The sequence below is a fragment of the Salmo salar genome, chromosome 17, assembly GCF_965601325.2.
Source record: "Salmo salar chromosome 17, fSalSal1, whole genome shotgun sequence".
NCBI lineage: Eukaryota > Metazoa > Chordata > Actinopteri > Salmoniformes > Salmonidae > Salmo > Salmo salar.
In genome coordinates, this window is record NC_138307.1 from 14,312,283 (window position 1) to 14,336,196 (window position 23,914).

General features: G+C 45.7%; 1 protein-coding gene across 4 annotated transcripts; it reads right to left on the bottom strand.

Annotated features, from left to right (window-relative positions):
• Positions 1-2,715: 2,715 nt before the first annotated feature.
• On the bottom strand, positions 2,716-23,914 carry LOC106575382 (single-stranded DNA-binding protein 3). Of its 4 annotated transcripts, none has more exons than XM_014151885.3 (18): positions 23,618-23,914; positions 16,196-16,268; positions 15,529-15,590; positions 13,725-13,809; positions 10,661-10,750; positions 9,449-9,514; positions 8,973-9,032; positions 8,796-8,862; positions 8,237-8,304; positions 8,097-8,158; positions 7,893-7,938; positions 7,661-7,696; positions 7,213-7,264; positions 7,020-7,090; positions 6,768-6,846; positions 6,630-6,658; positions 6,377-6,478; positions 2,716-6,236 (listed from the first exon to the last, which is right to left on the bottom strand). In XM_014151885.3, the coding sequence occupies exons 1-18, from the start codon at positions 23,671-23,673 to the stop codon at positions 6,207-6,209; spliced, it is 1,134 nt and encodes a 377-aa protein (XP_014007360.1). In that variant the 5' UTR covers positions 23,674-23,914; the 3' UTR covers positions 2,716-6,206. The 4 variants fall into 4 exon arrangements, with proteins under 4 accessions (XP_014007360.1, XP_014007359.1, XP_082819607.1 ...); XM_014151884.3 differs by having other exon boundaries at positions 7,210-7,264; XM_082963481.1 differs by lacking the exons at positions 13,725-13,809; positions 15,529-15,590; positions 16,196-16,268; positions 23,618-23,914 and adding an exon at positions 11,601-13,700 and having other exon boundaries at positions 7,210-7,264.

A 23,914-nucleotide genomic window follows, 5' to 3' on the forward strand; every position in this document is an offset into this window, starting at 1 on the left:
CAGGTGAAGAAGGGGTGGAGCTGGAGTCAAGGATGGGAGGGTGTTCCTACGAGCCCCCTGCCAGCGAGAGGGAGAGCAGGGAGGAAGTCTGTCCACGGAGCACTTCCGGGTCATTGGGTCGCATCCGATGAGATTAGATCCCCCTCTACAATGTAAAGCAGTTTGAGTACTGGGGTGTTCTTTGTATAAATCCAAGGTGGAACCTCCAGGGGCTAGCCTCCTCTCAGGAGACAGTCTGCTCTGGGCTGCCTGGGAAAGGTGCTCCTCTGTGGGAAAGAGGAGAGAACAAGAGGCCCCGGAAGAGATCTCCTTATGGTAGAGATGGACAGATCGACTCTCCTTGTCCTCTCTCACCTCTTCCTCTAGCTCGGCTTTCTCCCTCCTTTCCTTCTTGAAGTCGTGATGAAGACAACCTTTTTCTCCCTTTCCTCCTTCCTCTCCTCCCTCTTCCTCTACCTTCCTTTCCCTCCTTCCCTCTTGGTAGACCTTGTTAAGTCGAGCCAGATTGTGAATAGCTAGCCATGGTTCAGACCACTGTCGCTGTCTGGGAGGGGGGATACAGGACTGGTCCACTGGACTCAGCTCACATGGGGAGAATCTGCTGCTGCTGCCACTCCCCCTCTTACCTGGGATGAGATAAGAAAGTATGAGACATGTTCCGGAAATGTTTAACACCTTCCCTCCCTCCCTCCCTCTAACCAGATCCTCTGAAATTGAACACATTCTCTCCCTCTAACCTGATCCTCTGAAATTGAACACATTCTCTCCCTCTAACCTGATCCTCTGAAATTGAACACATTCTCTCCCTCTAACCTGATCCTCTGAAATTGAACACATTCTCTCCCTCAAGTGAGTTGGGTGAACCCGTCTTGATGATGATGTCAGAGGGTGACATGCAGGTGACAGGTGATGCATCGGGAGACGGCAGAACGTTTAGGTAGCGCCTCGTCACTGGCCCTCCGCTCACACCCATCTCCGTAGTGATGATGATGATGTCACGGCCTTTGGCGCGGCACGCATCCAGCAGCACCTGGGGGTATGTAATGGTCAGTTATAATAATTTCACCACACACACAGTCTTGTATAACGAACCTTTTGGGGGGGACACAATTCACTCCCATTCAAAATACTATTTTCCCTAACCCGTACCCTTAACCTAACCTTAACCCAAAAATCAAACCCAAAACCTAATTCTAACCTTAACCCCCTAGAAATAGCATTTGACCTTGTGGGGACCAACAAAATGTCCCCATTTGGTCAATTTTTATAGTTAAACAAATCCACACACACACACCCCTCCTCCCTCCTGACCTGTAGTGTAGGCTGGTGCTGTGCGTTGATAGCGTAGACCATAGCTGAAGCTCCAGAGTAGTCCTCCATACTGGGGTCAGCTCCAGCTGAGAGGAGAGTAGAGGCTAGCTGAGCTCCAGCCCTCTCCATACAGGAATACATAAGAGCTGTACGGCCTGACCGGTCCTGGGCATTAGGGTCTGCCTAGGTGGGGAAAGATAGGATGGGGTTAGGATGTAGGTAGGCACACAAACACACAGTGAGCTTTAGGGTCCGCCTGTTTAGAATAGAATAGAATCCCACAAGGACCCACAAGGGAAAATTAAACCTACAGAGCTCTCCTTAAAAGCAGACACAGACCTGGTTGTCTAGTAGGTATCTGAGCAGTTTCAGGGTTCCAGGTCCGGTGGGTTCCCCTCTCAGGGCTTTACACGCAGCCAAGAGAGGAGTCTCTCCTCCTGGGTTTCTCTCATTGACCTGGGCACCCCCCTCCAGGAGCAGCCTAACGAGGCGAAGCTTCCCCAGCCTCGCTGCTCCAATCAGGGGACTGCCGTCTGGAAAGAGGTCCTGGGGGACCGACATGGTCTGGAGGAGAGGAAAAGGTAGAGAGAGATAGTAAGAAAAAGAGAGAGGCAGTCAAACAGACAGGCGAAAGACAAATAGTGAGTTAGCATCCAAACGTACCTGGGTTGACTGAGGTCCTGAGTTGATTGTTAAGGTTTCACTCCAGACCAAGTGGAGATCCACACATCACATATTGGCAGCAGACAACTTCAGCAGACTGGACACCGATACACATCCTCTTCTCTCGCTTTCTCTCCATCTCACTCCGTTGTACCTCTCTCCTGTACGAGGAGCGTGGGTCCTGTCTCAGGTGAAGGGCAGGCGTGGGTAGTGGTTTTCAGCTCTAAATGTCACCTGTTGCTGATTCTCCACACTACAAAGGCTCTGGGAAGGACTGAGAGAAGTCAGCTTTGAACGGCCTTCATCTGGCAGACCACCGCCTGAGTTCAAACAGCCCAGAGGGGTGTGTGTGCAGAAATGGCACTCAAAATCTAATTTTATTGGTCACATACCCATATTTAGCAATGTTACTGCGGGTGTAGCGAAATTCTTGTCTCACAAAAAAAAAATAAAGAAATACTGCAAAGTTGCTTAGGAGCTAGAAGCAGAGCTGCCACGTCTGTCGGCGCCATCTTGTCAGAACACAGACTTGTGATAAAAAGACCTGAGGATATGTAGGAATGTTTTGAAGCGCTCTGGTAATGACTTTACTGGCTGTTCTGCCTTTGGATAGGCCTGTAAACACACACACTTCCTTTGCCTTCATCGTCAGCAGTGCGAGAGAGCAAACTATAATTGACGTCATGGAACTAGAAGCCTCTAATAAAAAGGTGTTGAAAGAACTAAATGTCTTGGCAAAAGTAGTGAAGTAATTTTATTTTGATGTATCTACAACGAGGGACACAGGAAATAAAACTGATGACTCAATGAAAAACCTAAAACAAATGACATTTATTGATGGAAGAGTTCCCACCTTTTTCTCAATAAGCAACTTTTTAATCAGTCTCTAAAGAAACTTTATTACAACATAAAGAAAACGTACAAATAGGAAACATTTTATTACTACACAAGACATTCAGGAGCGGAAACTAGCCTATCAGGAAATACAAAGCAAACCCAGGAAGCAGTTCTTCACAATGTTTAATCCAGATTGGCATGATACTGTGTTGCCCCCTTAGATTATGGTCCCCCTGCTTTTGAAAAGAACCTGAATATAGCAATATTCCAACCAAATGGGATCATTTATATACACAGCACTGCAAGAGATAGATCCAACTGAAAAAAATCTGACCTTCAAATCAACGAGGCACCCAATCCAGAAGGGGTTAACAGAATTTAAAAACACAGGATCATTGTAACGGACTAAATGTTCTGAACTACTGGCATCGGGAAACAAGACTGCTTTGTCACCAGAGAAAAACATGGTCTGCATCTCAGTCCAAAGTGGCTTCCTCTCCTCACGTCATCTCTTCTTTCACGTCAGTGCAGGTGAAAGGAGAGGACTCTCCTTTAGACTATCGTGTTGGATACACCCAAGGAACAGAAACATGTTTCCTTATCCTCCGTCCCCTCCTCCTTTCAACCCTCCCAGAATGAAACAGTATTATACGTCACCATAGAAACACAGAAATGACCAAAAATGTGACAACGTTGATTTTACATACAGGAGAGGCGTTTGCACCGGTGCAGAGTTTAACACCTCATGATCAGAAGGGAAGAACTAGGGCCAGGAGGTTTTCCTGAACAGGTCACATTGTCAGGGAACACAACTTGAAAAAGGTAGAGCCATAGAGAATGATAGAGGCTTATAGTGGCCAAAATGCTGTTTTAGCATGGGCAGCGCCATTGAGGGCTTCCGCCATATTAAAGTAGTCAAAGTAGTCAACTGGATGGGGATTCTTATGGGTTGTAGCCTCAACGGCGCTGCCCATGCTGTCACAGATATAAAGATGAGTCCTCTATCGCTATGGGCAGAGCGGAAAGGTCAAATGAAGGTCATGAGTAGGGCCATGAGTTTTTCCTGAGCACATGAAAAGACAAGGACCACAGGAGTTCGGTGGCACCTTAATTGGGGATGACAGGCTTGTGCTAATGGCTGGAGCAGAATCAGTGAGATGTTATCAGATACATCAAATGTGGTTCCACGCTCCATTCCAGATATTATGAGCTATCCTCCCCTCAGCAGCCTCCACTGACAAGGGCACACAAAAACTAAAAACATAGCCCTAGTTATGTTAAGTAAATATATCTCAAATTTTAAAAACAAACAGTTTCACGGTTTGTTTTCCAATAATTATCCTCTTCCAACAATAACAAACAGTTTGCACTGGTGCAAACTAGGGCACATCCTAAATGGCACCCTATTCCCTATGTACTGCACTACTTTTGGCTTCAGTAGTGCACGATATATAGGGAATTGGGTGCATTTCAGATTTGCCCTTAGTGAATATGGTAGAGAGGATGGTTCAGAGTTGAATCCATACAGCAGTATCTCAAAATACACCAGACGTCCCCCTCCCCCCCCCCCTTAACTCTTCATATCATTAAGAACCTGCATTTTTACATCTTTTGTCAATTGAAATACAGAAGAAAAAAAATCCTGAATAGAAAACCTTATTTTCTTTTCATCTATCGTTACTAGAGACAGGAGACTTCCATTACAGCTTGACCTGACCAGGAAATAGTCTGGACTCTAACGTTAGTTGTCATTCCTAAGTAATGATCCAATAAAGAGGGTTCCTCCTGGCCCTAGTTGTGTCGGGAGTTAAACAGTGAGGTACTGTAAAAACACACACCGTCTCTTTCAAACCCAGATGGTCTGAATCAACTCATTTCTCATCAGTCATTGGTTGTGACGGAAATATCAAAACATGTCATGATATCAAAATTCACTTTACAGTATTTACAACAAACCAAAAGACAGATGGAGACGTCACAAAAGTAGAGAGAGGTGGTTGGGGAGGGGGATGGCGTAGGTAGGCCGATTGGTTGGTTGGTTGTGTGTGTAAGGACAAATGTTGTCCTTTTGGGGGATCTTGACAGTCAGTTACCATGGCAATTGCCACACCGCCTCCTGATTGGCTCAGCTCTGTTACAAGAGTCCTTTAAGCATCCAATCAGAATAATTTCACAGAAGGTCAGAACTGCCCTCTGGGTAAGAAAATACAATTAAAACAAAAACCAGACACTTCCAAGATGTCTTCCTCTAGGAGATGGATGCTGATTGGTGCAGAGTGATTCCGGAGTGTGCAGATAGAACAGGTTGACAATAAGTCTGTCTCAATGGAAAATTAAACATACAAATAAATACAACTGTGCATCCTCTGCATGTTCAGGGTCACTTAGTCTACTACAGAGAGAATGCCTTCAGGGGGATGGAGAGACATTACTATGGGAAATACAAAATTAAAGTACCATGATGGACCAAGGTGCTGCCCTCTGACTGGGCAAAGAGGGGACAGTAGATTGTGTATATCCTGTGGGGTTTTCCTTAAGGAGACTAGTGAAGTTTCACCATCCTGTGAAGTTACTAACAAAGAGGTCATCAGTGTGTGTGTGTGTGTGTGTGTGTGTGTCCTTTCAACAACAACTCCAGAAATTAAATCCTACTTTTTAAAATAACCAGAATCATCATAACAATATTATTAATCATAACAATAAAATATTATAAAAGAATAGCAATAATACATTACATACAGAGTAATGGAAAACATCACAACACTTCTGTTTTTTAAATGTATACACAGAGTGAACGAGGGGGGATGGACGACACTTCCATGTCTACGTCTCAAATGACACCCTATTCCTCTAAAGTACATAGGGAAAAGGGGATCATTCGAGATTCGTTCCCTGTTCCACCCCTGTATCCATTAGAAACACAATCAAATCCATTAGAAACAATAAAAACATCAAAATAAAAGTGAATGCCAATGTAATGTTTGTCAAGCTTCCAGACAGCTACTGACAGAACCCTACCATGCTGTGTCCTGAAGGGTGTCCATGTTATCCAGTCTCTCCATCTTTCTTTCTCTCATCCCCTCTCTCATTGTCCAGACCCTGACAAGAAGTCAGAGAGGCAGGGGGCGGGGTTAGAGAGTAGGGACTTCCTGTGTCTCTGTTTCCTGTCTATGCCACAGACAGCGTCGGGAAGCTCCGCCTTCACTAGAGGCCCAGCATGCCCCAGGGATGTCCTAGAAGCCTGGGTAGCGGCGAGAGTTCCGAGGGGGTGGAGGTGGGGGTGAGGTGGGAAAGGCAGAATGAGTCCGATCCAAGGTGAGGGGTTGGAAAAATCCAGGTGGAAAGGTACAAAAATAAAATAACCAAAAGAAAATACAAAAATAAAGAAATTAAAATTACACACTCATCGTCATGTTGGGTGAATACTGTGAAGAGAAAAAAGGAAGGGGGGGGGTAGACATGAGTGAAAAATGTAAACGCTACAACCTTACATACCAGGTCACCCACCCTGGTTCTTGTGGGGTCAAGGTACAAGGGTCAGGGGTCATCGGCCAGCAGTACTCACACTTTCACTTTGGAATGGGTTGAGGAAGTTTCCACCCATCTCTCCATCGTCCCGCGGCGTCCCGGGAGGGTTGCTCATACCCCCCATGTTGTTAGGAGAGTTCTGGATAGATAGAGAGTAAGATAACTCTACAAATATGTCATACCACAATTTATTTGCCCAGCAGCACCAAGACATGTCCCTTTGACTGTAAACCCTCTGTCGGTTTGAGAGATTCAAGTCAAATGTTGTAGAAAAGGGGATTTATATTCACCTTTGGCAACCCGTCCATGTCCCCAGAGCCTGAGAGACAATGAGAGAGAGATGAGATTCAAAACAGTTAAATACATGCACTGAACATTGTCACCCTTACGACTGCATTATAACAGGTGTTCATAACCCTGTCACCCACCTAGTGAGCCGTTCATGTGGTGAGGTTCCATGGCTCCCATAGCTCCCATCGGTCCATCAGGGCCCGGGCCCATAGGGAACTGGGAGAGAACACACACACAGAACATAAAGATGTCTCAGTGACTGGACCTTTAGCCTGGTTTTATTGCCCTATCTAATCAGCAGGGGGATAAAGTCATACTGTGTTATAATGTATTGTGGTGTCACGCTGTGTGATGTCATGCGGTGGAATACGCCGTGTCATGTGACTCACGTTGGGTCTGTTTCCTCCTGGTCCTATAGGGTTCATCATAGTGTAGATGTTTTCACTGGAGTTGTTGGAGTCTGGGGGAGACATACACAATAGCACATTAGTCCACAGAGAAAGGCAACACACAGTGTCTAAATATAGTACTGGTGCTGGGGGGGACGGGGGGGACGGGGGGCTTATTTAAGAGACGCACCACCTGGGCTGGGCATGATGGGAGTTCCGGGCGGCCCTCCTCCTCCTGGAGGACCCTGGGAAACAGATAGTTCAAAAGGTCAATAAGAACAGTGCAAACAATTTCCCATTTCCACAGCTAAGGAACAGTTTCATAACTGACGTGTTATTTCCCATTTCCACAGCTAAGGAACAGTTTCATAACTGACGTGTTATTTCCCATTTCCACAGCTAAGGAACAGTTTCATAACTGACGTGTTATTTCCCATTTCCACAGCTAAGGAACAGTTTCATAACTGACGTGTTATTTCCCATTTCCACAGCTAAGGAACAGTTTCATAACTGACGTGTTATTTCCCATTTCCACAGCTAAGGAACAGTTTCATAACTGACGTGTTATTTCCCATTTCCACAGCTAAGGAACAGTTTCATAACTGACGTGTTATTGAAAACACTGACGGTTGGCTACTCACCACATAGTGGCCTGGAGATGAGGAGGAGTATTGTATCTGTGATGAGAGAAGGGAAACTAGAGGTTAGGGGGTCATAGTTACCGCCAGGAGAGATTCTCATCTAAGCAGTAGTTCTTTCCTCCAGCAACAAGAGGGCAGTATTGTACCTTTTCAAGCCACCTGTTAAATAATAACAATCCTTGTCATGAATAATCTAATCTATGACAAATTGAGCGAGGAGGAAACAACTTACTGAGTTAGCATTGGGACCAGGCCACGGCCCTCTACCACCAGGCCCCCTGAGAGACAGAGACAGACTGTAAGCATAGGGAAACACTGCCATAAACCAAGAAAACAACAGTTCAACATTCATGATGTCGGGGCCTTCGATATTCAATCATGAAGCTGGTGCTGCTATGGGATAGACTGTATTTCTCCCTGTGGAGGGAACACTTACATGTTCATCCCAGGCATAGGACCACCCATGGAGTTAGGAGGAGGTCGCATACCCCCGTAGTTCTACATACAGAGAAGAGATACACAGTGTCAAAACTATAGAGAGAGAGTGTGAGTGTGAGCGTGTGTACGCGCACTTACCTGTGGACCCATGGGCCCCATTCCTCGTGGAGCGTTCATTCTCATTGGCCCGCCCATATTAGGATGTCCTATAGGAGAAAAGATGACAAGAACACAGTCTTAACACCAACACACTGGTAGTTAACATAAAGATACTATGTGATGGTCTAATGGATAATTCGATTCACTTAGCAAATGCTTTTATCCAATGAGACGGTCACCTCCACACCTAATCCACATATGGTCAGTCTGAACCTGGAAGGCAGGGTTTATGGGAGGCAACAGACTAAACTCTCCTCTAATCTCATTAACTGGGACCCCTGTTGGGTTAAACGGTAATCTCTAATCTGAATTTGTAATCTCAAACCAAAACACACACAGAGACCCACACTATCATATCTTCTACCCAGATGACCCCTAGATCTGTAAGGTCCTGGGGGCACCGGCGTTTTCAGTGTGGCATGCCACTGAATAATGAATAATGTCCGTGCTGGACACACACACACACACACACACACACACACACACACACACACACACACACACACACACACACACACACACCACCCCCCCCCCCTACCTTGTGGTCTGGTGGGGTCCATGCTGTTTGGCAGGAGAGGCTGAGAACCAGGGATTCCCCCTGGAGGCTGAGGGAAACAGATGGACGAGAGAAAGGGTGATCGTGAGTATGGATCACCAGCACATAGTTACCTGAAAGTACATGTTCCAGCTGTATAGGTGAGTGTGTGGTCCATACCTGATTTGGCATTCGGAGTGAGGGGCGGGGTCCACCTGGAAACCGTGGCGACATGAAAGGCTGAGAGAGACAGAGAGAGAGTTTGTCATTCCGACTGAAAAGGAGCAGAGCAGACATGATGGACAGAGTGTGAATGGAGGATGAGGAGGAAGGGAGTGAGAACAACACAGAAAACTAAAACAACGCGCTGACACTCAAACAATGAGCAGGCTAATTAGTGAGGTATTTTACAGAGGAAGCTCGTCTTCAAGGATGTTGGCTTTGCTCTCCTCCTTTAGTCTTACATGCAGATCAGTGTGTGTGTTTTGTCTGTCCTGTGCACATGCTCAGTGTGTAGGTCCACAGTGGTTCATGTTTTGTTTTATTGATGAGGTGGTGTTGGTGGAGTGTGTCTGTGTGGGGGCTAAAGCTCCCTCCCTCCAGAACAGCTCCAGAGGAGAGAGTCAATTATTTATCTCTGTGTGTGTGTGTGTTACCTGTCCGTGTGGTCCCATGCCGTGGGGGGGCTGTGCGTGGGGAGACTGCTGGGAGCCTGGCGGGCCCTGAGAGAAGAGAAGAGTGACATCAGAGAGAGGGAGGAGCTAACACAATTACACCTGCAGGAGCAAGGGATGGGATGTGGCAGAGAAGCTAGGCAGTAGCCAATCAGAACACAGAGAGGAGGCCGTTTTTTCCTAAGGGTGCCACCTAGGGTGTCTTCACCACTAGAGGGCAATGTTGACACAGCTAAAACACAGCTCAGAAGGACAGCGGATCCAAGGAGCCTACAGCATGGTGACCATCCATCCAACACTATTCAACATCAGGCATGCAACTAGACTGAGGAACTGCAGAGAATGTGCATGAACGACTTCAGGTTTGTTTTGTGAGTTGTGTGGGTCTTCTATTTAAAAAAATTATTCTTAGCGAACAAACACCAAAATACACACACAAGATAATAGCAACACAGGCATATTTGCAGCAAACAGCTCTTGCTAATGATGAGGCCACTTGTACAAAAAGGACAACACAAGCACACACACACACCCTCCTCCCTCACTTGTGTTATAAATAGCCCTTCGGTGCCTCTCCTCTTCTCTCGCTCCCTCACTACTCTCGCCATCTCCCACTCTCACCTACTTCCTCCCTCCCATTATTTCATTCCAGCTCTCTCGCCCTCTCTCATTCGCTCGCTCTCTCTTTCCCTCTCTAGACAAACAATTAAGTGGTAGCCACAGAAACAAACACATTGAGGCCCATCTCTCTCCCCCTCTCTCCGTTCCACCTTATCGTCGTTGCTGCCAAATGCCAGGGCTGTCCATCACACTGTCTGGCCGTGTGTGTGTGTGTGTGTGTGTGTGTGTATATATATAGAGAGAGAGAGCGAGAGAAGAGGAGTGTGGGATCATTGGAGGTGGAGAGAAAGAGAGGGAGGTGAGGAGATATAGGAAGAGAGGGAGGTGAGGAGATATAGGAAGAGAGGAGATATAGGAAGAGAGGGAGGTGAGGAGATATAGGAAGAGAGGGAGGTGAGGAGATATAGGAAGAGAGGAGATATAGGAAGAGAGGGAGGTGAGGAGATATAGGAAGAGAGAATAAAGTAATGGATGGTGAAGATGGAAGAGATGACAACAAGAGGGAGTTTTACCATGCGTAAAGTGAGGGGCAAGGGAGGTCGATAAAGAGAGGGATGAATAGAGGTGTATTACCTGGAAGAATCCAGGTGGCATGGGTCCTCCTGGCATGCCATCATTAGGAGGCATGTTCCCCATCACAGGACTGGGGGCTGCTGCCGCACTCTGCAACACACACACGTTAAAAGATGAAGCACACAATCACACACACTAATAGACGCGCACGCACACACACACAATCCACCCTAAACCCTGGCCTTTCCACTTTCTGTTAAACTGACCCCCCCCCCCCCTTGTCTTTATACATGTATGCTAATTCTGCCCATGAACAGGCCAATGAGTCCCTGGGGACAACATTGGGTCTCCCTCCATCTCACTCTCTCTCACTCCCCTTCTTTTCCCTCCTCATTCCCCTTAAACCCCTCTCCATCCCCAAACATCTGTACTCCTCCTCTTTCTCACCTCTCTCCCCTCCCTCCCCCACGGCCCTAACCTCCCCACGGCCCCAACCTCCCAACCCTCCCACGGCCCCAACCTCCCAACCTCCCCAACGCTCCCACGGCCCCAACGCTCCCAACCCTCCCACGGCCCCAACGCTCCCAACCCTCCCACGGCCCCAACCTCCCAACCCTCCCACGGCCCCAACCCTCCCACGGCCCCAACCTCCCCACGGCCCCAACCCTCCCACGGCCCCAACCCTCCCAACCCTCCCAACGCTCCCACGGCCCATTCTCCCAACCCTCCCACGGCCCATTCTCCCAACCCTCCCACGGCCCATTCTCCCAACCCTCCCACGGCCCATTCTCCCAACCCTCCCACGGCCCATTCTCCCAACCCTCCCACGACCCATTCTCCCAACCCTCCCACGACCCATTCTCCCAACCCTCCCACGGCCCATTCTCCCAACCCTCCCACGTCCCATTCTCCCAACCCTCCCACGGCCCATTCTCCCAACCCTCCCACGTCCCATTCTCCCAACCCTCCCAACCCTCCCACGGCCCCAACCCTCACCTGCCTCAGTTCTTCCCCGTTGCTCTCACTTCCTTTTGCTCACTCCTTCTCCCTCTCCCCCTCTCTCATCTCTTGCAGTAGCTAGTCGAAGCTGTTGCTATGGAAACGAGTCCTTTGCTCCCTGTCCCTCTAGCATCCCCCTCTCAGAGAGAGAGAGAGAGAGAAGAGGGAGGTAGGGGAGAGAGACCGAGTGACGAGTTTTCAGTAACAATCTCTAACCAGGCCCTAGCCACTTGTGTGGATATGAAATAATTGGATAGATATAGGCAATATGGTGAGAACTCCACCTATCATATCAGAGGGCAAGGTTCGTATAGAAATACCATTAACCAGGCTACTGGCATCATGCTTGACATATTGACAGAACACAGACAAATCCTAAATCCTACACGTCAATGACAAATAACTGTACATCAATACAGTTACATGGCTGACTATCACTCACCCACACAAACAGAAATACATGTCAACACACACCATCCCACACACAGTGACAGGAAGCACCACAGGGGAAGGTTCATGTCTGGCTCAGCCTATAGGAATCCACCACCATGAATAATTAATCAACAAATCAAAACTGATGATTTGATTGGGCGATGTGGCTCACTGATACTGAATGGAATTGATCCATCCAGCCCCCGCCCGTCCACACACAAATTGACAGATCAATGGTGCTCAACACATTATTGACCTTTTCCCTTGTACCTTTTCAATGGTAAGACACAAACAAACACTGGAAGATGGAGAGAGGGAGAGAAAGAAAAAGAGTGGAGGGAAGAGAAAATAGGAAATAAAGGGGAAGAGAAGAATGGTAATCCCCCCCCCCCAAAAGAGAGATGAGAGAGTGAAGGGGGCAAAATGAGAGAGAGGGAAGACGGCAAAGAGAAAGTTACAGGAAAACAAAATAATATGTTTTCTATGAACTTAGAAAACAGCATGTCTGAATCCACAGACACACAACAGAGAGGCACCCTGCCAGAATGCTAGACATGGATATAGACACAGACAGAGAGGCACCCTGCCAGAATGCTAGACATGGATATAGACACAGACAGAGAGGCACCCTGCCAGAATGCTAGACATGGATATAGACACAGACAGAGAGGCACCCTGCCAGAATGCTAGACATGGATATAGACACAGACAGAGAGGCACCCTGCCAGAATGCTAGACATGGATATAGACACAGACAGAGAGGCACCCTGCCAGAATGCTAGACATGGATATAGACACAGACAGAGAGGCACCCTGCCAGAATGCTAGACATGGATATAGACACAGACAGAGAGGCACCCTGCCAGAATGCTAGACATGGATATAGACACAGACAGAGAGGCACCCTGCCAGAATGCTAGACATGGATATAGACACAGACAGAGAGGCACCCTGCCAGAATGCTAGACATGGATATAGACACAGACAGAGAGGCACCCTGCCAGAATGCTAGACATGGATATAGACACAGACAGAGAGGCACCCTGCCAGAATGCTAGACATGGATATAGACACAGACAGAGAGGCACCCTGCCAGAATGCTAGACATGGATATAGACACAGACAGAGAGGCACCCTGCCAGAATGCTAGACATGGATATAGACACAGACAGAGATGCACCCTGCCAGAATGCTAGACATGGATATAGACACAGACAGAGATGCACCCTGCCAGAATGCTAGACATGGATATAGACACAGACAGAGATGCACCCTGCCAGAATGCTAGACATGGATATAGACACACACCTTGTGTGTTTGAGTGCCCATCTGGTCCTCAAGACTGGCAAACTGGCACTTCACTCAAACAGTTGCCAGCCAAGGCAGACAAAACAGAACACACAAAGCATGCACACACACAGTTAACCAGCTCCCTCTGGCACTGAGGATGTGAAAGCCCCCCTTGCTCTGGGCCGGATGCCAGGGCTGCAACACACACATACACACACCTGGCTTAGCCCCGGCCCAGTGCTGGGATTACTGGATTAAGACCTCTATTCCATTATCTCCACACACTGTCAATAGCAACACACACACACACACACACACACACACACACACACACACACACAGACACACCTAGGCCAAGGGAAGAGGCGGGACAAAGACGCACACACTTGGGCCTGTCACTTACGTAATCATGGAAGGCCTTGGCCTCGCTGGAGTGTTCGCAGTTCTCCCGTCTGTCCGGCGCAGCGCAATACAAATCCCAGAATACACTGCAACGGGAAATAGAGGAAGAGGGTTCATGTCAGGGAGCACCTGATGAGCCAAGAGGCGGTAAAGAGGTCAATCGAAAGCCACCAAAGCAATAGAATTGCCATGGAAACGCATGAAGGACCGTGGGGGAAAGATCCCGACTCCTCATTGCCCCCCAGCAAAATGATCCTACATTTAGGCTATTGTTTACATGTGTATTTCACACTATGTTGAGGTAGAAATCGCAATATAATGCTTGTATGGATGTCAACCCCAACACATGTTCATGTCATCGTTACAAAGCTCTCTCACACTCTCACACCTTAGCCAAATACATTTAAACTACATTTTTCACAATTCCTGACATTTAATCCTAGTAAAAAATTCCCTGTCTTAGGTCAGTTAGGATCACCACTTTATTTTAAGAATGTGAAATGTCAGAATAATAGTAGAGAATGATTTATTTCCGCTTTTATTTCTTTCATCACATTCCCAGTGGGTCAGAAGTTTACATACACTAAATTAGTATTTGGTAGCATTGCCTTTAAATTGTTTAACTTGGGTCAAACGTTTCAGGTAGCCTTCCACAAGCTCCCACAATAAGTTGGGTGAATTTTGGCCCATTCCTTCTGACAGAGCTGGTGTAACTGAGTCAGGTTTGTAGGCCTCCCCCCACAACATGATGCTGCCACCCCCGTGCCTCACGGTTGGGATGGTGTTCTTCGGCTTGTAAGCATCCCCCTTTTTCCTCCAAACATATCTAAGGTCATTACGGCCAAACAGTTCTATTTTTGTTTCATCGGACCAGAGGACATTTCTCCAAAAAGTACAATCTTTGTCCCCATGTGCATTTGCAAACCGTAGTCTGGCTTTTTTATGGCGGTTTAGGAGCAGTGGCTTCTTCCTTGCTGAGCGGCCTTTCAGGTTATGTCGATATTGGACTCGTTTTACTGTGGATATAGATACTTTTGTACCCGTTTCCTCCAGCATCTTTACAAGGTCCTTTGCTGTTGTTCTGGGATTGATTTGCACTTTTCGCACCAAAGTACGTTCATCTCTAGGAGACAGAACGCGTCTCCTTCCTGAGCGGTATGACAGCTGTGTGGTCCCATGGTGTTTATACTTGTGTACCATTGTTTGTACAGATGAACGTGGTACCTTCAGGCGTTTGGAAATTGCTCCCAAGGATGGACCAGACTTGTGGAGGTCTACAAAAAAATATATCTGAGGTCCTGGCTGATTACTTTTGATTTTCCCATGATGTCAAGCAAAGAGGTACTGAGTTTGAAGGTAGGCCTGAAATACATCCACAGGTACACCTCCAATAGGCTAATTGAAATCATTTGAGTCAATCAGAAGCTTCTAAAGCCATGACATAATTTTCTGGAATTTTCCAAGCTGTTTAAAGGCACAGTGAACTTAGTGTATGTAAACTTCTGACCCACTGGAATTGTGATACAGTGAATTAAGTGAAATAATCTGTCTGTAAACAATTGTTGGAAAAATGACTTGTGTCATGCAGAAAGTAGATGTCCTAAACAACTTGCCAAAACTATAGTTTATTAACAAGAAATGTGTGGAGTGGTTGAAAAACGAGTTTTAATGACTCCAACCTAAGTGCATGTAAACTTCCAACTTCAACTGTATGCATCTGAATGTAAATGGTACGGAGTGGTGATATTCTAATGGAATACACAAACGTGTGAACACAAGAAGATGCGCAGGGCCAAGATGCTCACCACCACCATGAGTGTAGGAATCCAGGAGGCTCCCCTAACGTAATATTCTTCTCCCATCGTATCTGAAAGAGAGAAAGCAACATGATGTCTAGTTCTAAACTCAGCAGGAGAGGAGACGGTCAGGGTGGGTGTGTGTCTAGAGTACGTGTGAAACTCATTCCACTGAGGGCTGAGCGTCTGCGGGTTTTCACGCCTCCTTTGTACTTGAATGATGAATTAAGGTCACTGATTAGTAAGGAACTCCCCTCACCTGGTTGTCTAGGTCATAATTGAAAGGAAAAACCAAAAACCCTTAGACACTCAGCCCTCCGTGGAATGAGTTTGACACCCCTGGCCTAGAGGTTAAGAACACATAATCAGTCTGTCTCAGCCAGTCAACGCTGTCCCTCTTTCTTGACCACGCTCCCTCTCCCGCTCTCCTCCTTTCACTACCTCTCAGTCAATGCCCTCTGAGATAGTTACACCTCGTTCTACAACACCGTCCTTCCCCCTCGCTCTCTCGGTCTCCCTTCCTCTACCACTGCCTCCATCTTGGCTACCGCTACCTGTCCACATCTCTACCTCGTTCTCTTTTCCTCTCAGTCAGTCTCTACCTTTCTCCCACTGTCTCACTCTAGTCCCTTACTGGGAAGGAGCAAAGTCGGACAGAAAGGTGTGTGCGTCTCACCTCTGACAAGAAGGTCTGTGCAGACTTCTGTGCTCCTACATGCAGCAGGTACTCATATACGTACAGCGCTAACCTGCAACAGAGAACAGGACATTGCATTAGCAAAATTATAGAAAAAGCCATAGGAGTTAGCATTAGCAAAGATCTGGATGAGGATTATACAAACCTACTAGAACAACATGGCTGACCGTGTGAGCAGGGCCAGCTCCAGGCATAGGCGGTCGCTTAGGGCCCCAGGCCGCTAGGTTGTTTTTGGGAACTCAGTCAGAGTCTTAACTTACTGTTGCGAGTTAGAATAGTAGAATACACAAGGCGCAAGTTCGAAATTTGGTTGTGCATCAGCAATTTCAGCTAACAATTTTTTGATTTATTTACCAATCTAGCGAGCCATCTAAATTTGTAGTAATCATGGCCAAATACCGACCAGGTATGTTCCTAGGGTCCCCCAATTGATTTTGTTAGTCTGTCACTCAGATATCATTAAAACCCTTTCCAGCCGGAGCTTTCTAATTTCGTAATAACAGTTAAACAATGGTTTAAAGCCTTAATAACACTGCTGTCCAATCACCAAATGTATTTCTGTAAACTGCCATTTACACATGACAACATGAGCTACAAATAGATAGAATTGGTTTAGGGATTTATGGGCGGGAACTTTTTTTTTACTTCAATGAAAGGTCACAGAGCAAATCCTCCATTTGCCTCAGTGCCCTGGTAGATGACTGAAACGAGAGTGGATCGAGTGCTATTTTGACAGCTTCAAAGTGAAAACCACCATGTGGATCAGATGAGGAAAGAAAGTTGCTACTCCCTCCATTTCTGATTTTTTTTGGGCCATTTCTTTCTAGCTGGCAAAACAAGTGAGCTAGATTTTCTGTGTACTGTCAATAACATAGCTAAGTATGTCACTGATATGGGCTAGTAAAAAAATAAAAGAAATATTATATATATATATATATATATATATATAATTTAAAAAATAAAATAAAAAATTCGGCAGGTTAAGCGGTTAAGAGCGTTGGGCCAGTAACCAAAAGGTTGCTGGTTCGAATCCCTGAGCTGACTACGTGAAAAAATGATCTGTTGATATGCCCTTGAGCAAGGCACTTAACCCTAACTGCTCCTGTAAGTCACTCTGGATAAGAGTGTCTGCTAAATGACTCATGTCAATTAAACCAGATTGACCACTGTGCTCACACTGGTTTCACTTCACTTGCAGTGAAATATGTGAGCTTGCCAGATCAGGCTGGTTTAGGGAGGTTAAGGAAATACAGTATGCTTGATGCCTGTCCCCCTGCCCCCACAGGTCTAAGACACTCCCCAGCGTTGCTCCCCGGCCTCCCAACACCCCTCCCCAGACCGCTTCCACCCTTGCCTCTCCCCTTCTGGTCCCCCCCTCTTATCCCCCCACTGGCCTTGCTTCCTAGTCCTAACAGACACCGGCTGCATACCAGCTTCCAGGTCCACCGCAGCTACTCTGAGATAGCCGACTCCTCTGCCCACCAGAGGCCCCCACCTTGGCTCCTCCATGACTCGTGCATGTTCCTCACCCTTGTATGTTGTCCTTTCCTTTTCCCATATAGCCTGCCTACCAGCCTGCCTACCAGCCTGCCTACCAGCCTGCCTACCTGTTTGAGTCATGACTCACATGGCCTTGGAGATGTAAAGGACATGTAAAGACTAAAATAATGTTGGGCTTTTAAATTGTTCCCATTCTGATTCCTCACGTGATAGGCCTAGTGTAATGAATGTACAGAAGAAATTGAAGGTGTAAAAGGCAATAAATTTGGCATTATATGCCTTTATCATATTAAGTCATTCCAAATACATTTTGATGACAATATCTCTAAGATGGTTGTATTTAATGTTATGGCTATGATGGTAATATTTTATTTTTATTACAGGTTTGAATGAGACAATGTACTCCCTAATGTTATTCTTTCAAAAAGGTTATTGAATTATTATTATTACTTGTTTAGGACTTTATCATATGTCAGACTAAATACTATTTGTAATTATTAATTTTTTTGCAGATGTGTTGAATATACTATGCAGATAAGTGTCTGTTCAAGGAACATTCCATATATAAAAAAAGTTAAATACCATTGGTCACTAAAACAACTAACTTGTTCACAGTAAAAAGGTATTTCTATTCTGATTTCAGATTTTCAATCCTTACAAAACAAGAGACTCAATATGCTCTAAGTTGTTCTAGATCTTCATTAGAAAGTGTTGTAAATTGCCGTTATTTGGGGGGGGAAAGCATAGATTTTTTCTTATAAAGATACAGTTTCACAGGTGTTCTTTCTTGACTGATTGTCATTTGAAAGGGCAGTTTCTCAGCTTTCAAAATAGGTATCATGTTTTCATTATACTCATTAACGCACGCCGAGGTCATGATCCAGTAAGAAGTGGAACATTCTGCTCAGGCTGGAAAGGGTTAACATGGCATAAGTCATAAAGTGTAGAACTGCTGTTACAATATGTAACTTTTTGGGCGACCCGACAAAAGTCATAGAAATGTGAGTTACAGATTCTATGTGCGCTAATTCTATGCTTCCCATTTAAGTTTTGTTTTTGTACACCAGCTTCAAACAACAAAGCAAAATATTTTTGGTTATGGAAACAATTTCACAGCGGTTTAGATGGTACAATGATTCTCTACACTATACTTGCTTGTTTTGTCAAACGGAAATTAGGCAAACTATTAGAATTTTAAGAGAAATTTCTGCATAGTGCCTCTTTAAAACTTCAAACATTTCACCCCATAGCTAATGGGTAGAATTACAGGAAAGTAACTGTAAAACTTTTTTTCTACCACATGGCAAAATGTGTAGAATGGCAAGAAATTTGTTATAAAATTGCTAAAATGTTCTCTTCACAAAATATGTAGAACTGCAGAAAAATTGCTTTAAAAATGCAGTATTCTCTACACCACATGGGTAAGTGTGTCCGCTCAAGTGTTTTGCCCGTGAGGCCCCCCCCAATAGGCTAGAGCTGGGTTAAAATACTATTTGAAATATCTGAATTACTTCACATTTCAAGTAAATATTCAGATAATGTTTGTTATTTGAAAAGACAAGTTGTTGAATATTTTGAAGGTATTGGCATGTATTGGAAAATATGTTTAAATTCAATCACATTTTGACCCCCCCCCCCAATCAAAACTTTCCATACATATTTGACCATGACCTAAATGGTCAGAAAGTGACTTCTTACACCTGAATACCAAAACATCCAGGAGATTAAAGTGCTCAAAGTTGACCCATTTTACATACCACGAGACAACCATGTCTTCATCTCTGGAAAAGATAAATGGTTGAGTTTGATATATATATTTTTTTTAACATACAAAAACAGGGTTGTCAAACTATTTAATAATTTCCTGAAAAAAAAAATTATATATATATATATATATATATATATATATATATATATATATATATATATATATATATATATATATATATATATATATATATATATATATATATATATATTCACATATTTTGTAGCTTACACTTTTCATCCTCTGAGGTTATTGTTGTGCCTGCCATCAGTTGAGACGAAACAGCTCGTGAATACAATGGAAGTAGTTGAGTCGACCCATATTTGAAAATACACAGAAAAGAAGTACTTAAATAACAAAATACACATGTATTTGAACCCAGGTCTGATGTGTGTGTACAGTCGTAAGGGCTGTCTCACAGGACAGGATCATAAATAGCTGAGGGGTGTTCCCACCCTGTGATCACACAGATAAAACAACTGGTAAGACAGGACACACACACTGCCAGAAAAGAGTACGAATCCTCTTAAGAGCAGGAGGTAATTGTGAGGTTGCAGCTCTTCAGACAGGCGAGCCTGTGATTTATGAGCCAGGACGTCAGAGGTAGTGGTTCTAACACACACACACACACACACACACACACACACACACACACACACACACACACACACACACACACACACACACACACACACACACACACACACACACACACACACAACTGTCTGTGGCTGCCTGGTGGTGTAGTAGAGTTTACTGTCTGTCTTGGGTCAGTTAGGCCTGCCACACACACACGAAAGTCACTTAGCTCTTTGAGACTGCTGGTTTAGTGTGGGTCTCTCGGCACGCACACACACACACACACACACCTTAGTCAGTGCTGTAGGGGTAAAAATTATATTTAAAAAAAACAAGTGGGCAAACTGATCGACGGTCACGGTGAATAAAGTAACACTGCCTATACTTTCAATGCATTTTTCCCCAAAAAGTGGGGAAATGTAGCCAGGACACCAGGGTTAACACCCCTTCTCTTATGCTACGTGCCATGGGATCTTTTAGTGGCCACAGCCAGGACACTTAACATCCCACCAGAAAGACGGCACTCTACATAGGGGTAACGTCCCCAATCACTGCCCTGGGGCATTGGAATTATGTTGTATTTTTTTTGACCAGAGGAAAGAGTGCCTCTGCTTAGCTTCAGAGGCAAGCCAGAAGTGGGATGCATGGTGGGTAAACTGACTTTACCCTCCACTACACCACTGACTTTAGTTAGTGTAGGTCTACTCTCTCACATACACACCATGTCTTCTCCTGGCCGTTTACAGAAGGCTATGGTTAACAGAAACTACTGATCTCCCCCACAAGGGCACTGATGAAATGTTTGTGTGATGGGAGGCCTGTCTGTGTGTGTGTGATGGGAGGCCTGTCTGTGTGTGTGTGATGGGAGGCCTGTCTGTGTGTGTGTGATGGGAGGCCTGTCTGTGTGTGTGTGATGGGAGGCCTGTCTCTGTGTGTGTGATGGGAGGCCTGTCTCTGTGTGTGTGATGGGAGGCCTGTCTCTGTGTGTGTGATGGGAGGCCTGTCTCTGTGTGTGTGATGGGAGGCCTGTCTCTGTGTGTGTGATGGGAGGCCTGTCTCTGTGTGTGTGATGGGAGGCCTGTCTCTGTGTGTGTGATGGGAGGCCTGTCTCTGTGTGTGTGATGGGAGGCCTGTCTCTGTGTGTGTGATGGGAGGCCTGTCTCTGTGTGTGTGATGGGAGGCCTGTCTCTGTGTGTGTGATGGGAGGCCTGTCTCTGTGTGTGTGATGGGAGGCCTGTCTCTGTGTGTGTGATGGGAGGCCTGTCTCTGTGTGTGTGATGGGAGGCCTGTCTCTGTGTGTGTGATGGGAGGCCTGTCTCTGTGTGTGTGATGGGAGGCCTGTCTCTGTGTGTGTGATGGGAGGCCTGTCTCTGTGTGTGTGATGGGAGGCCTGTCTCTGTGTGTGTGATGGGAGGCCTGTCTCGTGTGTGTGTGGATGGGAGGCCTGTCTGTGTGTGTGTGATGGGAGGCCTGTCTGTGTGTGTGATGGGAGGCCTGTCTGTGTGTGTGATGGGAGGCCTGTCTGTGTGTGTGATGGGAGGCCTGTCTGTGTGTGTGCACGGGGTGGGGGGCTATGTGCACCTGGTCTGCTGCATTATTTAAGCTCACGCATTGAGAGGAAAAGAGTTTCTTGAGCTGCAACACTGGGGAGACATTTTGATGGGAAGGTAGTGTCTCTGCGCACACAGACAATTCTTCAGTCAGCAAAGGGACAGCGCACTCCTCCCTCAGTCCCTTTCTCGCTCACACAAACTTCCCCCCTGATGTTCGCCACCAGTACACCTGACATCCTGGCAGCGGCTGCAGACAAAACCCCTCTTTAAACATGGATAAGCCAGCCCACCGACACTCTCTCCTTCTCACAGACCGAAAAACACACACATTGCTCTAGCTCAGAGCAACCGCACACACACACACCACTCCGACTCACAGCACAGAGCAACCGCTTCAGTCAGACACTCAATAATTCAACACAGAAGAGGACTTGGAAGAGAGGAAGCGAGAACTGAGCATTGGAGAGGAGGGGAAGAAAGGAGAGGAGACAGGAGGAGAGGGAAGGGAGGTAAGGAGGCAGAAGAATAGAGAGACAGAGGGGAGGAAAATCAACAAAAGTTTGCCTTCTGAGCAAAGCTATGGTCTGACCAGAGCTCAAGTGCTGAGGTTGATTCATAAAATCAGTTAGGCTAGATTGTAGAGATTAACATACTCACATCAAGCACAGCAGCGACATACACAAAGGAGCAGACAAATGTTTTGACAAAATCTAAGGGACAAGGCTTAGAACAGTTTTTTATTGAAATATGGACTGAAGTGTGTGGGGAAAAGCCTGGGCAAATAATGAAGTATCAGCTTTGTTGACATTTGGAAAGACACAGGACAAAAAGAGCCATCAACAGCTTGTCAGTAAAGTTAAAATAAATCAGTACGAATAGCCTAGTAGTTGTGTTGTTCACGGTGCATCATTTTGAGTATCTGGTTCTGCAGATTATAACAACAACAACAAAAATAAATCTCTTTACAAACCAAATAACACACGTTGAGAGACAAACATGTTTAGGAACTAAACATAAATGCAACACAGTAGCACTAGGTGGATAAGATAACGTTTGTCGTACTAGCTGCCAGTTCCTACATCAGCGGAACAGCATCCCTCACGGACAAAACGGCACCCGTAGCTAGCAGACAAAGGGATAGGTAAGCTACCGCTATCTGAGCTAGCACACTACCTAGAGTTTAACTCAACTATTCGGCTAAATGCTTAGCGTAGTGGCCAATTTTAAAACTACAGAAAACCTAGTTTTATAAAGTACACGTATTTTACTCTTTAATAAGAGCTAAACAAACGGTTTGAACACAAAGTTGTCATACTTGCCGCTAGCTAGCTTCTAGCCTACCTAGCAGTAACTCGCGTATGAAGGAACACATTCATACAATGTAGAGTGAGTTCGAATAGTTACTTTTTGGGACGTTGGACACTCCTTTGTTACATTGAAACAAAACCGTTTTCTTTGGTTTCAACTTTGTAAAAGCTATCAGTCGGCTACGTTATTTCACCATAAACTAATCCCAGGCTTCCTGAAACACACAACCATCTTCACGAATGCATTGTTCCCAATAGCCAGAGAGGTAGGGATTCTCTTTTCCACTCAATTCTAAAATGCAACATATTGCACAAACAGTTTTAAAACAAACGAATTTGCCAATGTTGTTCTATATCGCCAATGTCATACATTAAGTTAGTAATATACTGTACCGGATAAGAATGAAACTAGTAGGGATAGATACCTTAGTAGTAAGCTAACGTTAGCTAGGCTAGCATTCAACCCCTAATAACTGCTTGCTTGTTAGGGAGGGCTACAAGACTTCCCCGATGCAAGAAAACAACCTGAAAAACAAAGAACCAAAACTACGAAGGGAGCATATCGTATCCTATTCTGCACCCTTTCTATGACAACAAGCGAGGTGGTGTATGTGAGCGTTGGAGATAACAGTAGATATCCTAGCATTAGTGTCTCTAGCTAGTGTTTTTGTGACATTGTACTATTCCCACTTACTTTTCTCTTGCTTGGTTATCTGAGGGCACAACAGCACCTTTCCCCTTGGCGTACATCCTTGAAGCTGGTTTCGATACTTTTTATTCAGTCCGGTTCCGACACCTGTCAAAGAAAGCGACCACTTACGATCTCCATAGCTACACAGCAGTAGTGTCTCTCTCTCTCTCTCTCTCACTGTGCCCCGGTGTCTTTTTTTTCTAGCAGGCTACATCCATCCTCAACATTGCCGATCCGAACAGGGGCTGCTGCCGTCGCGGGGATCTTGAAACCGTCTGTTGGTGATCGTTTTTTTTTTTT

What these genes read in the sequence shown, in the direction of transcription:
- LOC106575382 (XM_014151884.3), bottom strand. Translation starts at nt 23,673, where the DNA reads ATGTACGCCAAGGGGAAAGGTGCTGTTGTGCCCTCAGATAACCAAGCA. An exon ending in CCAAGGCCTTCCATGATTAC is followed by an intron (nt 10,751 to 13,724) that starts GTAAGTGACAGG and finishes TGTGTGTTGCAG; the next exon opens with AGTGCGGCAGCAGCCCCCAG. An exon ending in ACCCATTCCAAAGTGAAAGT is followed by an intron (nt 6,237 to 6,376) that starts GTGAGTACTGCT and finishes TTCTCTTCACAG; the next exon opens with TATTCACCCAACATGACGAT.